We start from the raw sequence: 15,836 nt of genomic DNA, 5'->3' as shown, positions 1-15,836 counted from the left end.
CCATGTGACCCTTTACTTCCAATTTGCTAAAATGGCGACAATCAACAACAACAACAAAAAAAGTTCACTACAACGGCCGACGCTTCAAGGATAAGTGGAAATTGGACTATTTCTTCACTAAAACATGCAACAACTCTGTCTGCCTCATTTGCAAAGAGACAGTAGCTGTTTTTAAAAAGTTCAATGTGAGGTGATAATACCAAACAAGACACTCTGACATGTACGACAAGATGATAGGGAAGATACGCAGCGAGAAATTGAAGCAAACTTGAAGCTAGTTTAATTTCACAGCAGCAGTATTTCGCAAGAGCCTGAGAGTCAAAAGAGAGCGCCACAAAGGCTAGTTGCGAGATTGTTGAAATTATTGATTTAAAAAAAAATGTGACACACAGAATGGCTTGCTAAAATTTGCTTAAATATATTGTTCTATGTAAAGGACGTCAGCCAAGGTCGGCCCCCCACATTTTTACCACACCAAATCTGGCCCCCTTTGCAAAAAGTTTGGACACCCCTGCTCTACACCATTCAGGATTAAAACACCCACCGTTATGACTCCCTGAAAGTTTAAAAGTGTGTATTGGCAGGTGAAGAAGACTGTGCTGTTGGCTCAGTAGTTAGCACACCTGACTACCACAGTGACAGCTTCAGTTCAAACTCTAGTTGGAGAAGAAAAAAGGAAGCACTGTGACGTCACCACCATCAGATGGGTTGAAGATATATACTCTTTACAATAATTTGAGGAAAGACAACAGTTGTACAGTATATTATATAAAATGCAGTTCATTTTACGATAGTTTGTTTTCAATTTGACAATGTAAGTTTTTAGTTTCTCCGTATGTTTTGCGGTGCATTTATGGCAACCACAGCTGCCAGTGTTTTACTGTAATTTCGAGTTTTGTTTGTTTTGTTATGCTTTCTTTTGTTTTACAGTGCATAATGCACATTATGGTGATCCCCATTGATAGTGAAAGCCGTCTCACCTTGCCAGTATCGGTAGATGTGTAAATCATGGAGAAGTTAACGTCTCTGTCGCCGTACTCGTCCAACACGTAGTGGCCTGCCATGCCTGCATGGGGCAAACATATTGACATTCATTTACATCTGTTTTCTCCCTTTTTTGTTCTCTTTGTTGTTTTTTGTTCTTACTTAAAGTGCTTATGACAGCAAAAAGCATGCTTATTTCATATTTCATTTTATATTCCTGAATGAAATGGACCGCTTAGATGTGTGTGGAAGCGATCGTTTTATTTATTCAATTTTTTTCAATCCCGCAGCATGAAAATGAGTGACTTCCGGCTCAAGTCTCGGGTTGAGGAAGAATGCGAATGTGACCTCAACCTGGTCAGCATCTCATTGCTTTATAGCATGCAAAAGGACTGCGAATTCAGTTGATTTTGCGTATTCTTTTTTTTTTCACATCACGCCAGCCCAATGTGTTGCAGGGTTTTGTTGCTGCACCAGGCTTTTTGGATTTCCAAAAGATTCTTGTTCCCCGCGATGGGCAAAACAAGTCTGACAATCAAAAGACCATTGGACAAATGACTAAGTGAGTAAGCTTCATGTCAAATACTGGGATCATGGCAAACGTTTCAGTAAGGAGGTGGCTTGCATTTTGTGGGTGATAATACCACTACTGTTTTGTTTATATTTTTGGCGATTCACATTCTCTCCCCAGCAGAGGTTGGGCTAGACTTTTTCGTTGTCTGTCATTTTGACTGACAGTGTCATAAAAATCCAGGCATAATCTATTTTTACCCGTCACTTACATTTTTAAAATGATAATAATGACATATTCAAAAGTATTTAGTTTTCATTCATTTTTAATTAATATTCTGTCCGAACAAGCTTAACAAGAGGCAAACAGACAGCGGAGTGCACCAATCAGCGACGGGCAGACGTGCCGTTAGCAAAGCGACGAGGGCAGGACGAGGGACTTGCGCGCGGAAGTAAACATACAAGGAGAACGGAGTTTATTCAACATGAATAGCGCGAGACAGACTGTTGTCAATGTCTCGTGTCGATGTGTTTTAGCTCATTTAAAACTGAATTTACCGCAGATTGGAACATATTCTTGGCTCTCCCGCCATCCGTGTTGTTGTAGAGACGACTTTCGGCGCGCAAGAGTGACGTTGCTCGTGAAGAACACGTCACGCAAATAAACCTGATTTGTCGATTGATTTTGTAGCTACTCGAGAGGCTGTGTCCCAGACTTTTCTCTCAATGTTTGAAAAATACAGGGAGAACAGTCTGGCCGTGCCAGGCAAACACTCAGTTGCCTTGACATTTTTCCGAGTAAGGCCAACGACGTCACGCATCAAGAGAGACAATAGCTAATTAATATGCTCACTCGCCACCCTGTGGTCTGGGGTGTGAATTGCAACCATTCAAAATGACGGATGGACTTCAGTTTTTTCCGTCACCGTTTTAAAAAACCGGTCAACGACGGAAAATATTCGGTTAACGCGACCCCTGCTCCCCAGCAACGAGCACTGCCTACCCGCCACTGTGAGCTGGCCGATCAGTGGAGACATTCACCCCGCCGCCGTCTGTGACATGAGTTGGATTACTTTTGTGTGATTTGTCATTTTCGGCGTTTCCCCTTCTCTCCCTTGCGACGAGCACTGCCTGCCCGCAGCAGAAATAACTTGGAAACGCCGCTCGGTTCGGGTTAGCATGTCGGCTAGCTGTCACGCCTCCTCCTGTGTTTACGCGCTTTCCTCCGTCTCCGAAGCCGGGGCAGGGGAATGTCAAAACCCTGACTTACTCCGGTGGCATAAAATACCGTTCGGGAGGTGCAAGAAGTCGACACTTTTGACCATCATTCACTAATTTTGTACTGAAGAAATGCATTTTTAATATTTCATATTCAATTTATCACAAGACTCTTATTTGTCATGACCACACCATTATTTAGCAATTGGGGAAAAAATACTTCGATAAAAAGAATATCCTGTAAAAATATTCTCTCTTTGTCACGTTTTCATCGTTCTGAATAATTGCCCCTCAACGGGCTGACTGGTCCTTCTCAAGCCATTTATTTAGCTATTGGGGGAAAATACTTGGATGAAAAGAATATCTTGTAAAACTATTAGAGTAGAGGGACTGAAAAAATGACATTTTGCGGCTCTCTTCGTCGCGTTTTCCTCGTTATGAATAATTCCCCCTCAATGGGCTGCATACTAAATCAGATGAAATCGTGACTCCGCTGACGTCATCCTCCAGCTAGGGATGCTAGAGCGCTATAATGACAGGCGGGGCTAAACGGCAGATTAAAAGACTCATGTCTCGTCATCTGCGCTTTGCCACATTGTTGTATATAGTCGAATTGTCTCAAAATATGATTCTAATTCAGATAATAATGCTATTTAGGAAGTGTTTTATGCTGTCGGGAACTTTAAACACTATTCAGAAACTACTTAACTTATGAGCATAGTTTTAGAGTGTCAGAGGAAAGCGGAGTAACATACCGTCAAAGGAGACGTTCCCGAATGGGTTGTCACTGAGTGGGACGTCATCAGCTCTTCGGTTACCAGAGTTATTCTGCTGACTGAGCATCCTCTCCCTAAGCACTTTACCGAACAGTAGCGCACCATCATGATAGCCGGCGACAAAGTCATTGATCTAGCATTAAAGGAACATAAGAAGTAAATAGAACATTAAAAAAAAAAAAAAAAAACATGAAAACCGTAAAATACACATACGTACAAACCGTATGGTGCTTCCGTAACCATAAATTTTATAGATTTTTCTTTTAACTGTAAATCTTGGTCCGAAAAAAATTACACATTGTTAGTTTTTATACTGTGATCCATATTTATATTGTCTTAAATGTCGTGGTAACATCACCGTCACTCTCTTTTTCTTCTTCTGCCCCCTGCCTAATCAGAATTCAAACTAACGCTGCATTTAGGTAGTCGAGCGTATTAACTACAAAGCTACGAAAGACCAGTTGGAAATATAAATACACTACTAAAGAAAATTTTTCAGAACAGAGAAAATGTCCAGCGACAGCAAAACGTATTTTAACAATCACAACCAGGATACCTTAATTTAACATACTGAATGACCAACTAGAGTTTTTTTATATAAGCTTATTTATGTTAAACAAAATATATAAACATAATATGTTTGCTGCTTATTTTGTGCTGCACAACTGGTTTAAAAAAAAAAAAGGACTAATGTTTTGTTTGTTTGTTTTTGTTTTGGTTTTTTTGGGTTTTTTTTTTTTTTTTTTTTTGCTTCATTGAAACCAAGACTGTATATGGCTTTGATTTATTATGCATTAAAATGTTTTAGTTTTCCGTGAAACAATAGTTAAAATGTAAGACATGTTATGGTACAATTCTGGCAACCAAAGCTGCCATTATTAAATTCCCCCTTTTTTCGGTTTTTTTTTTTTTTTTTTTTAACCGTGCAGGTTCCCTTGTTTCATTTATCAGGTGATTAAAATGCTCACAGTGTCATTGTAGGGTAAACCAGATCCGTAATCGTAGTTCCTTTGTGGGAGTGTAATGACCAGGACGTTCTGCATGCCCGGAGTTGATGTGCTATTGACATAATATTCAGGACTGAAAGAAAGAAAAAATGAAAATCATCAATATGCTACAGTTGTATTGAGAAATTTTAATGTCGAAAACAAAACGTTCTTCTTTTGATACTTACTTGTAGATGTCCATGAGAATGAACATGATGTCCGGGTGAATGGGGTCAATTTTGGCCTTGATTGAAATAATGTCATCGAGGCGGCCACAAACAATGAAAACTGAAAAAATAAAATAATTAACCACAACATTATCTTGCATCATATGCAGTATTATTTTATAGTTTACACTGTTCTTGTTGATCCAAATTCATTGGCTACCGTAGACGCTGAGAGACAAACTCTAAAAATGAACTGTTTTTACATTGACAATACAATACTTTAGTACAAGGGCATAGGATTGGTCTCATCATTGGTAGTGACGATATAACAGCATAACCTGCTTGTACACTTTTTGCTGGGAACGGGACATTATTAAGATCAAACAGATTATTGAACAAGGGTCAGGGCTACATTTCTCACAAATATGAACCTAATTAATTGATAGGCTAAATGATCAATGCAAAATAAATCTGTATTGACTTATACTAACTTTCATGTATATTGGTGCAGGTGATACAACGTTCGATTAAAACTTTTTTCTAAAAACTACTAAAGTTAATTAGTAAACCATTCAGGTTTGGGTGTCATCCTCAACAGCACGCTCTCCTTCCGCTTCCGTAATACCACAACATTACCATGTCAGCCTACTTCCACCTCCGTAATATCCCTCATCTCCTTCCTTCTCTCATCCCCCACATCGCAGCCACTCTCGTTTGCAGTCTAGTCACCTCCCAGATTGACTATTGTAACTCACTCCTCTACGGTCTCCCTTATAAATCCCTCCAGAAACTGCTGCCACCCACCACACCCCACTTCACCCCCATCCTCCGTCAACTCCATTGGCTCCCAATTAAACAAAGTTTTATGTACAAGATTCTCCTCATCAAAGCACTTCACAGCCTGGCCCCATCCTATATATCTAAACTCCTCTGCATTAGCACTCCAACCCTGTTCACCTTATTCCTCTTCTTCCCTCCATCTTTCTGTCCCTTGTGCCTGTCTCAACACCTTCGGTTCCAGAGTCTTTCGTCACTCTGCACCCCAGCTCTGAATTCCCTACCGCCAGATCTTCAAAACATATCTACCCTCTCACTCTTCAAAGCCCGACCCAAAACTCAGCTGTTCACCCTTGCCTAACCATCTTGATCTTTAATGCTGTTTATTTTGACGTCTTAAAGCAACACTTGGAAACTTTTCAGTTTTGGTCGATTTTAGCAACGCCGGTGGACAAAAGCGGTAGTGTTTTGCCATGAAGACTGCGCTTCCCATGAGAACCAGCGCTGCGTTTCCCATTAGGGCCAGCCCACACCCGCACAGTGTCGTAAAATCATCAATCAATCAAAAATCAAGCTCCTGGTCGCCTGTAGATGGACAGCTAGCTAGACTTGGTTATTCCTTGTGGAGGCTGGCCTGACTGCAGTAGTTTTGAAGGTTAGCAAGCTCACACAGTTTAATGTTATGCTAACCCTGATGCAGGTCAGACTTTCAGTAGCAAAATTAGTGGGTGTTCCCCCACCTCCACAGCATTGATTTCTTCTTACATTACTAAAAGTGGCTGCTGCTGGCCAAAAAAAAAAAGAAATTCTAATATCACTCCTCTTCGAAGGGGGCGCAGGAGGCGGCATGTTGTTGACATTAATCTGTTAGGGCTGTGTGAGTGTGCGAGTGTGTCTGTGTTGCGGGAGGGTGTGGAGGGTCAACTCATCAACCAATCAAACGAGCGTTTGAGGGGGAAAAAATGGACCGGCACATTCAGCTAGGTAAAAGGGATAAATCAATTCTGGACATAAGGAAAATCATTAACTTAGTAATGGTTGGGTCTATTATAGAATTCCAACATATGGGAAGACAATGTAAATTACCTATATAACAAAACTCATTATATAATGCAAATAAGGTTGCTAAAAGTTGGTGGGGACAATTTGAGCATCCTGAAAAGTTGGTAGTGTTATGTCCCTACTGCCCCATGCAAACCTACGCCCTTGTTTTAGTATATTACTACTTACAGCACTGAACCTAAGGAAACATAATAACCAACCTTCTGCAACTAAAATCATAAAATATTTTCTATAGATTTATGAATGATGAATGTATGAATGAATGAATGAATGAATGAATGAATGAATGAATGAATGAATGAATGATTGAATGAATGTATAAATTAAAGAAGTAAAAAAAAAAAAATCAAAAACATTTTTAAAAATTGAACAAAAAAAAAAGTATTATTTAAACTAGCGGAGATGCCAGAAGTTTTGTTAGGTAATATAAAGGCATAGGCGGATCTACTATTCAGGCGAAGTAGGCGATCGCCTTAGGCCCCCAACCAGTAGGGGACCCACAACCAGCTGCCCTTGCCCCAACGAGCAAGGGCTTGGGCCACCGGAACCAGCAGCACCCCCAACTATTCATCATGTATAATTATGTCAGCATACCAAACAAACAAATAACAAAACAAAAAAGAAAGCCATTTGAATGCTGCATTTATATTATCTCTCCCCCACACACACACGCACTACAATGGACTGTTCCACGACGATGGACTGAGTTAGCTTCATTTAGCTCCGTTTAGCTTTGCTTAGCTCCGTTTAGCATCGCTTAGCTCCGCTTAGCTGTTCGTTAGCTTCACTTAGTTCTCCCGCGTTTTTCACACCACTAAGCTCGCTATTTTTACAGCTCACTTGCTACTTTGCACGTCGGCTATTATTTATTTCGAACACATGAGCGAACGTGCTCTCCATGAGAGCCAATGTGCAGTGAGGGAGAAGTTGAGAACAGGCCGCTAATGCCTCTTTGAAGTTTCTTCTTCTTCTTCACACCGAACATAAAATACACGACAGCACACCTTGTGGCGAAACAATGCAGTACAGTTCCAATCAGTCATACGATAACACTCAACAGCTGGTTAATGGCATTTGCTAACGAAAAAAAAAATAATTCTATTGGTGACACCACAAGCAATGACGAAGAATGTTTTTTACGGAGTGTAAAGCTTTCGGTTAGTGGTTTAGCGAACGTACTCTACCTCTGGTGAACATTTCAAAATAAAAGCACGTCATGTTTGTCATATATATAACGATTTCTGGTGTTAATCCCACACATACTTCAGAATTAATATTATAATATGTTGAGTAAATACTACAGAATACAGATTCTACACTAAGAATAGCTTTCAAATGACAGTATGAAAAATATGATTGGCAATGAATAATTATTATAATTATTGTACTACTATTATATATACAGTGCCTTGCAAAAGTATTCGGCCCCCTTGAATCTTGCAACCTTTCGCCACATTTCAGGCTTCAAACATAAGGATATGAAATTTAATTTTTTTGTCAAGAATCAACAACAAGTGGGACACAATCTTGAAGTGGAACAACATTTATTGGATAATTTAAACTTTTTTAACAAATAAAAAACTGAAAAGTGGGGCGTGCAATATTATTCGGCCCCTTTACTTTCAGTGCAGCAAACTCACTCCAGAAGTTCAGTGAGGATCTCTGAATGATCCAATGTTGTCCTAAATGACCGATGATGATAAATAGAATCCACCTGTGTGTAATCAAGTCTCCGTATAAATGCACCTGCTCTGTGATAGTTTCAGGGTTCTGTTTAAAGTGCAGAGAGCATTATGAAAACCAAGGAACACACCAGGCAGGTCCGAGATACTGTTGTGGAGAAGTTTAAAGCCGGATTTGGATACAAAAAGATTTCCCAAGCTTTAAACATCTCAAGGAGCACTGTGCAAGCCATCATATTGAAATGGAAGGAGCATCAGACCACTGCAAATCTACCAAGACCCGGCCGTCCTTCCAAACTTTCTTCTCAAACAAGGAGAAAACTGATCAGAGATGCAGCCAAGAGGCCCATGATCACTCTGGGAGAACTGCAGAGATCTACAGCTGAGGTGGGAGAGTCTGTCCATCGGACAACAATCAGTCGTACACTGCACAAATCTGGCCTTTATGGAAGAGTGGCAAGAAGAAAGCCATTTCTCAAAGATATCCATAAAAAGTCTCGTTTAAAGTTTGCCACAAGCCACCTGGGAGACACACCAAACATGTGGAAGAAGGTGCTCTGGTCAGATGAAACCAAAATTGAACTTTTTGGCCACAATGCAAAACGATATGTTTGGCGTAAAAGCAACACAGCTCATCACCCTGAACACACCATCCCCACTGTCAAACATGGTGGTGGCAGCATCATGGTTTGGGCCTGCTTTTCTTCAGCAGGGACAGGGAAGATGGTTAAAATTGACAGGAAGATGGATGCAGCCAAATACAGGAACATTCTGGAAGAAAACCTGTTGGTATCTGCACAAGACCTGAGACTGGGACGGAGATTTATCTTCCAACAGGACAATGATCCAAAACATAAAGCCAAATCTACAATGGAATGGTTCAAAAATAAACGTATCCAGGTGTTAGAATGGCCAAGTCAAAGTCCAGACCTGAACCCAATCGAGAATCTGTGGAAAGAGCTGAAGACTGCTGTTCACAAACACTCTCCATCCAACCTCACTGAGCTCGAACTGTTTTGCAAGGAAGAATGGGCAAGAATGTCAGTCTCTCGATGTGCAAAACTGATAGAAACATACCCCAAGCGACTTGCAGCTGTAATTGGAGCAAAAGGTGGCGCTACAAAGTATTAACGCAAGGGGGCCGAAGAATATTGTACGCCCCACTTTTCAGTTTTTTATTTGTTAAAAAAGTTTAAATTATCCAATAAATTTTGTTCCACTTCACGATTGTGTCCCACTTGTTGTTGATTCTTGACAAAAAATTAAAATTTTATATCTTTATGTTTGAAGCCTGAAATGTGGCGAAAGGTTGCAAGGTTCAAGGGGGCCGAATACTTTTGCAAGGCACTGTAGTAGTATAATATAATAATAATGCGAGAATTTTTTTTTTTTATGAATTGCTTTGAATAATGTTGGAAAGGCAAAGTCAGTGTTCTGAATCTTTTTACTTTCCATTCTTTTGCACAAGTAAATGCTATCAGCATTTAACCTCATTGTTTATTTGTGATTAATTATTGTTTTTTACATAATTATTTGTACTTCAATAAAGAATTTAAGTGTTCCAAAATGGTTTGGTGAATTAATAAGCGTCAACAAATATGTCATTGCTAAATTAAGAAAAAAAAGAAAATTATTAAATTAGTCGACTAATCGTAAAACTAGTCGGCTGACTAATCAGGAGAGAATTTGTCGTCTAGGACAGCCCTAGTGTACCGGAACATATTTCCTCCACACCCTTCTCACCCATGACCCATAAAGAGAGCCCCTGGATATGTTCGCCTTAGGCCCCAAAATTGCAAAGTCTGCCAGTGAATAAAGGCTACCTACTGTTACTGTGTCTTTTGTCTGACAGCAGTGCGTTCTTCAAGTCTTCCTCAGAACGTAGCATCTCTCTCTTTATCGTTGTGGCAAAGTTGGCCGATGGTGCTTCAAGTGCGTTGGTGTACCTACGATGAAAGCAAAAAGATGAGGAAAAACTCGAGAGAAACTTGAGAGAGTCGAGAGAAAACGTTTCGGTCGTTCACCAAAAGCAGTCCTCAGTTGCATTATAGACCGACTTCTTGTAGACGTAAACATGCTTCCACTCATCTTTGAATGGCAACTTATCCTTGAAAAAGTGGGAGAACATATTGGAGATCTTGCGTGCCGGTGGCAAGAGCCGAGTCAGTTTAGGTTTGTAGTCGCAAGAGAGGCCGAAGCTCCCGGCGGAGATGATGGGAATGCTCAGAGTCAGGCCGATTTCATCGCTGGGGCCCCAATCAGATTGGAGTCAGATTAGTGGCTTGAGACGTGCAGCACAGTAAACGAGGTGCGGCGTCACACTCACTCTACTAACTGGTAGGTGGCATAAGTGCAGGAAGGGCCCAGCATGACACATCCGTTACGACCAGTATTCTGGAGGAGGTTCAGAATTGGATTAAAACAGGTCATAGAACGCTAAAACCAGCCAGCCGGACAAAATTATTGGCAACCTCAGCCTAATATTGGGTAGCAAAACCTTTACACAAAATAACTGCGAACAACCACTTCCAGTATCCATCAATGAGATTCTTAAAATGCTCTGCTTGAATTTTAGACTGTTCTTCTTTGGCCAACTGCTCCAGGTCTTCTCCGAACTGCCATTTTCAGATCTCTCCAAAGGTGTTCTATGGTATTCAGGTCTGGACTCGTTGCTGGCCACTTTAGAAGTCTCCATTGCTTTCTCTCAAACCATTTTCTAGTGCTTTTTGAAGTATGTTTTAGGTCATTGTCCTGCTGGAAGACCCATGACATCTGAGGGAGACCCAGCTTTCTCACACTGGGCCCTACATTACACTGCAAAATTTGCTGGTAGTCCTCAGATTTCATAATGCCGTGAACACGGTCAAGCAGTCCAGTGCCAGAGGCAGCAAAGCAACCCCAAAACATCAGGGAACCTCCGCCATGTTTTACTGTGAGGACCATGTTCTTTTATTTAAAGGCCTCGTTTTTTTCCTGTAAACTCTTTGTTGATGCCTTTTCCCCAAAAGCAGAGAACATTCTTCCAAAACGTTTTTGGCTTTCTCAGGTCAGTTTTGGCAAACTCCAGCCTGGCTTTTGTCTGTCTCTGGATCAGAAGTGGAGTCTTCCTGGGTATCCTACCATAGAGTCTCCTTTCATTCAGACGCCGAGGGATAGTACGGGTTGACACTGTTGTACCATCGGACTGCAGGACAGCTTCAACTTGTTTGGATGTTAGTCGAGGTTCTTTATCCACCATCCGCACAATCTTTCGTTGAAATCTCTCGTCAATTTTTCTAGGGAGGTTAGCCATAGTGCAATGGGCTTTACACTTATTGATGACACTGCGCACGGGAGACACAAGAACATTCAGGTCTTTGGAGATGGACTTGTAGCCTTGAGATTGCCCATTCCTCTTCATAATTTTGCTTCTCAAGTCCTCAAACAGTTTTTGGTTTTCTGTCTTTTCTCCATGCTCAATGTGGTACACACAAGGACACAGGACAGAGGTTGAGTCAACTTTAATCCATTTTAACTGGCTGCCAGTGTGATTTAGTTATTGCCACCACCTGTTATATGCCACAGGTAAGTAACAGGTGCTGTTAATTACACAATTTACAGAAGCATCACATGATTTTTCAAAGGGTGCCAATACTTTTGTCAATCCCATTTTTGGAGTTTTGTGTAAAATGATAATGATTTCTTTTTTTTTTTTCCATTCTTTTTTGTGTTTTTTCACTGCAAGCAAAATAAACGATGCTATTACTACTAAAGCATTTGTAATTGCAATCATTTTTCTAGGAGGAATTGAGCATTACCTGACAGAATTGCAAGGGTGCCAATACTTATGGCCAGCAGTGTAGCCTGTTGCCACCATTTTTACTGTTTTAACTTTAATATAGAATGTTTGTTCTTGATTTCTACTTTTTTTTTTTAATACTCCCAAAAATGCTTATATTCCAGTGTGACTCATAAATGTTTTTTCCCCTCTTCATTGTGCATTCTGTGGCTGGTGCGACTTATACTCCAGTACGATTTATAATCCGAAAAAATACTGTATTTTATATTAAAAGATGTATCATCTGTTTAAGTGAGGAAAAAGCTGTATTTGTGCACTCTCACATGCAGCCTCTTGAGTATGGCCACGCCCTCACAGGTGCTGCTTCCACACCCCTGCCGGTTGTAGACGGTGGTGTTGAATCCATCGTAGGTAGCCGTCAAAACAAAGCTTAAATCTAAATGTGGAAGACATGGAAGATAACACTTATTACTTTATGAAGGTATAGCTAAATGTATTGGTAGCTGGGATTTGATTGAATAAGTCTTTTGATTTGCCTTGGCAAACGTCTCAATAATAGGCTACAATTTCAATAATTCCAGGCAACACCAGGTCAGACAAAAAAAAGACGATTGTGGATTTTTCAGTTCAAAAATGTTGATGAGTGACAACGAAACGAGCAATTAAATTACATTTATTAAATTTAAACAAGTCAGTCATCAAACAAAGCTATAAAAAAAAATGGGATTCAGCCCATCAAAACTTATTCCTTTGATTCTTTTTATTTTATTGTTATTGTTTTTTTAAATATTTTTAAACTTTATTTGGACATATACACTACATATGTTTTGTATTTACTGTGCTGCATGCATAATGATTTTAACCGTAAGTTTCAAATTATATAGAAATATTTACACCTACTAATGGGTGTTCAAGTAGGAAATTTGAATCCTGGGCATTGAAAATATTCTCAACTCTAGGACTTAACTCCTCCAACCAAGAAGCACAAATGTTGGAAGTTAAATGAACAAATTTGCCAGATTTCTGCTAAATATTTTCTCTTCACCAAGTAAGGAAATCATGTGCCATTGGAAACCCCATTTGAAATGGGCTACATTTGCTAGAAACGTACTAGAAGTGTAAAAAATGAATGCACTAATTGATTATCAAATTTAATCTACAAACATTCCAATAATTTGTGAATTATTTAGAGACAATTTCTAAATTAAATTGTCCAAAATTCATCAAATTTCAGCGTGTTAAAGTTACTTTTGTCCAAAATTTATCAAATTTTCGCATCTTAAAGTTACTTTTCTCTCATTTCTGTTGTCCTTGTTGAAATTTTTGTTGATTAAAGAAGTCATTTGCAGAAAACGGTCCATCTCAGGCATGTAACGAACCAAACCAACAACCAAACATCATCCATTTATGGGAAAAAAACTAATTGATGTATTTTGAAATAAATCATTAGTAGCCGTGGTAAGAATAACCTGCAATTCACAAGTAGTCAAACCTAAGGTAGCCCAAGCCCTTATACAATGGCGAGTACATCAGTCTTTTTTTGTGCAATATTGCAAATTGTTGTTTATTTAGCTTACTCATTAAACAATACCAAATAAACTACAACACGTGGTCGATAAAAAAAAAAAAAAAAATTTTTTTAAACGACAAAATTCAATAAATTTTGCAAAATAATTTTTTACAGGCGTGTTAATTTGGCGTAGTTCACGTGCATCAACTTCTTGTTCTTCTCTAAAATAAATTTTCGGTGGTCCACAAATGAGGGAATATTTACTGTTTTTAAAAAAAATTAAAAGATAATATAATAACAATAGTGAAACAAATGAATAGTATATTTATTCTTTATTGCTATATTTTTTAACCCTTTATTGCCAAATGTATCACATATGATACACTTAAAATTTCATGATTTTGAGAATAATTCAGAATTTTGACATTTCTTTTTGAAAAAAAAAAAAGATGGATGCAAGTCAACACATGCTTCTGCAGGTTCCATGAGAAAGAAAAAAAAAAACAGGATTTAGCAAGGGTTATAGATATTAGAGCGCTAATTACACATATTCATTTTGACTTTTCTTTTTACAAATTTGAAAAAAAGGTTTTATTGGGACCTTATTTTAAAAAAAGGTTTTATTGGGACCTTATTTTTCAAATTTTGGGATTCTCTGATAATTGATTCATGTTGCACATATTTAAGGGTTAAATTAAATTACAAAAAAATAAAGTGAACGTTAACGGATTCCGATTTTTTTCTCTTATTAAACATTTAAATAAATAAAACTAAAAGGATACATGAATAAATATCCCTTTTTTTCCTATGTATCACCCCATTTCTATTTATTTATTTTATATAAACATGCAATTCTTATTAAAAGGTTTTAAAAATATGTATTTCAACAATTTTGAAGTTAACCATGTGTCTAAATGGTTTGTTGAAGATTAAAATTGATGATAATTACTTTACAAATCGATTTTTCAATCAAATATATATTCATGAAGTTTCAAGCCGTACTATTTTTCTCGTTTTCCATCGTGTCCTCTTCAATGGCTCGCTGCACCGCAGCCTTCACGAAGGGCAGACTCCACTCGTAAGTGTTATCTTCCAGCAGCACAACATTCATGGCGAATTTACGTTTGGACGACAGACACTCATCCAACATCTTGTTGCCAATCACTGCCATGACCAACACTCCCAGGTAAGGTAAACTGTTGAAGCCACCCATCTTTAATCCTTATTATTGTCTTTTTTTCCAGTCCCTCCTGTCCTCTCTGCAGTTCCTACATCTCTTTAAAAAAAATTTTTAAAAAAGAAAGAAAGAATCAGCTCCAATTCATGACAGGTTTTAGTTCCTTCTCAATTTGATTCCAGAGTGATCGCATAGAAGTCCTTAATTCATAGTCTAGAATCCAGAAGAGGAAAAATACCTCCAAAAATCCGAAATGTTGACCAAGTTACAATAAAGGCAATGCGGAAGACAGCCTTGCCACCTGTTGCTTTTCCAGTGAAAGCTTGAGAGCGATAATCCTCCACCTTGGTCAGTCCTTCCTCTGTGTGTTAATGAACAACTGTATAGGTGACAGTCACAACACAAGTCAGCTCAAGTCAGGCAGGACGATAACGACTCCCACACTCCTTTAGGGCCAACGCCGCACCTTCTTCCTAGCTGTTAGCGTATATTTAGCTGAATGACCTTACTGACATGGAAACCCACCTAATTTCAGAACGATGACTATCCTATTTTGTCCTTATAGGACAGCAGTAATTTTAATTGTGAATACAGAAGGTGTCAGAAATATAAATATTCAGGGTTTTCCTTCAACTGGATGTAGAGGGTTTGTATGATGTGAGGGACAAAGGTGGTGGCGGGCTATAAAGACAGGGCTAGTGTGGAGCTGATAAACAGTATATGCTATAAATGCTGGGTGGATTCAGCCTGTAAAAGACCAAATTGCTTACGGACCACTGTCACTGCCAAAGACTGAGATTAGAAGACTAAGGCTGCGTTCAGACTGTGGGTACAGTGCCTTGCAAAAGTATTCGGCCCCCTTGAATCTTGCAACCTTTCGCCACATTTCAGGCTTCAAACATAAAGATATGAAATTAATTTTTTTTGTCAAGAATCAACAACAAGTGGGACACAATCGTGAAGTGGAACAACATTTATTGGATAATTTCAACTTTTTTAACAAATAAAAAACTGAAAAGTGGGGCGTGCAATATTATTCGGCCCCTTTACTTTCAGTGCAGCAAACTCACTCCAGAAGTTCAGTGAGGATCTCTGAATGATCCAATGTTGTCCTAAATGACCGATGATGATAAATAGAATCCACCTGTGTGTAATCAAGTCTCCGTATAAATGCACCTGCTCTGTGATAGTCTCAGGGTTCTGTTTAAA

At 39.0% G+C, this 15,836-nt stretch overlaps 1 protein-coding gene across 1 annotated transcript in view; it reads right to left on the bottom strand.

The window, feature by feature from the left end:
* gucy2ca (guanylate cyclase 2Ca) overlaps window positions 1-14,971 on the bottom strand; it is a 51,304-nt gene extending 36,333 nt beyond the window's left edge. Inside the window, exons 1-10 of the mRNA XM_057861092.1 lie at window positions 14,866-14,971; window positions 14,453-14,726; window positions 12,264-12,376; window positions 10,489-10,556; window positions 10,187-10,408; window positions 9,990-10,108; window positions 4,663-4,762; window positions 4,457-4,568; window positions 3,468-3,621; window positions 981-1,066 (exon numbers count right to left, since the gene is read on the bottom strand). Coding sequence (XP_057717075.1) covers window positions 981-1,066; window positions 3,468-3,621; window positions 4,457-4,568; window positions 4,663-4,762; window positions 9,990-10,108; window positions 10,187-10,408; window positions 10,489-10,556; window positions 12,264-12,376; window positions 14,453-14,663 — 1,185 coding nt within the window. The 5' untranslated portion in view covers window positions 14,664-14,726; window positions 14,866-14,971. The remainder of the gene's footprint in view (window positions 1-980; window positions 1,067-3,467; window positions 3,622-4,456; window positions 4,569-4,662; window positions 4,763-9,989; window positions 10,109-10,186; window positions 10,409-10,488; window positions 10,557-12,263; window positions 12,377-14,452; window positions 14,727-14,865) is intronic.
* Window positions 14,972-15,836: the final 865 nt, after the last annotated feature.

This window comes from Corythoichthys intestinalis, chromosome 16 (assembly GCF_030265065.1).
Source record: "Corythoichthys intestinalis isolate RoL2023-P3 chromosome 16, ASM3026506v1, whole genome shotgun sequence".
Lineage (NCBI taxonomy): Eukaryota > Metazoa > Chordata > Actinopteri > Syngnathiformes > Syngnathidae > Corythoichthys > Corythoichthys intestinalis.
The sequence above is the reverse complement of the archived record's forward strand: the minus strand, read 5'-3'. Positions and strand labels throughout refer to the sequence as shown.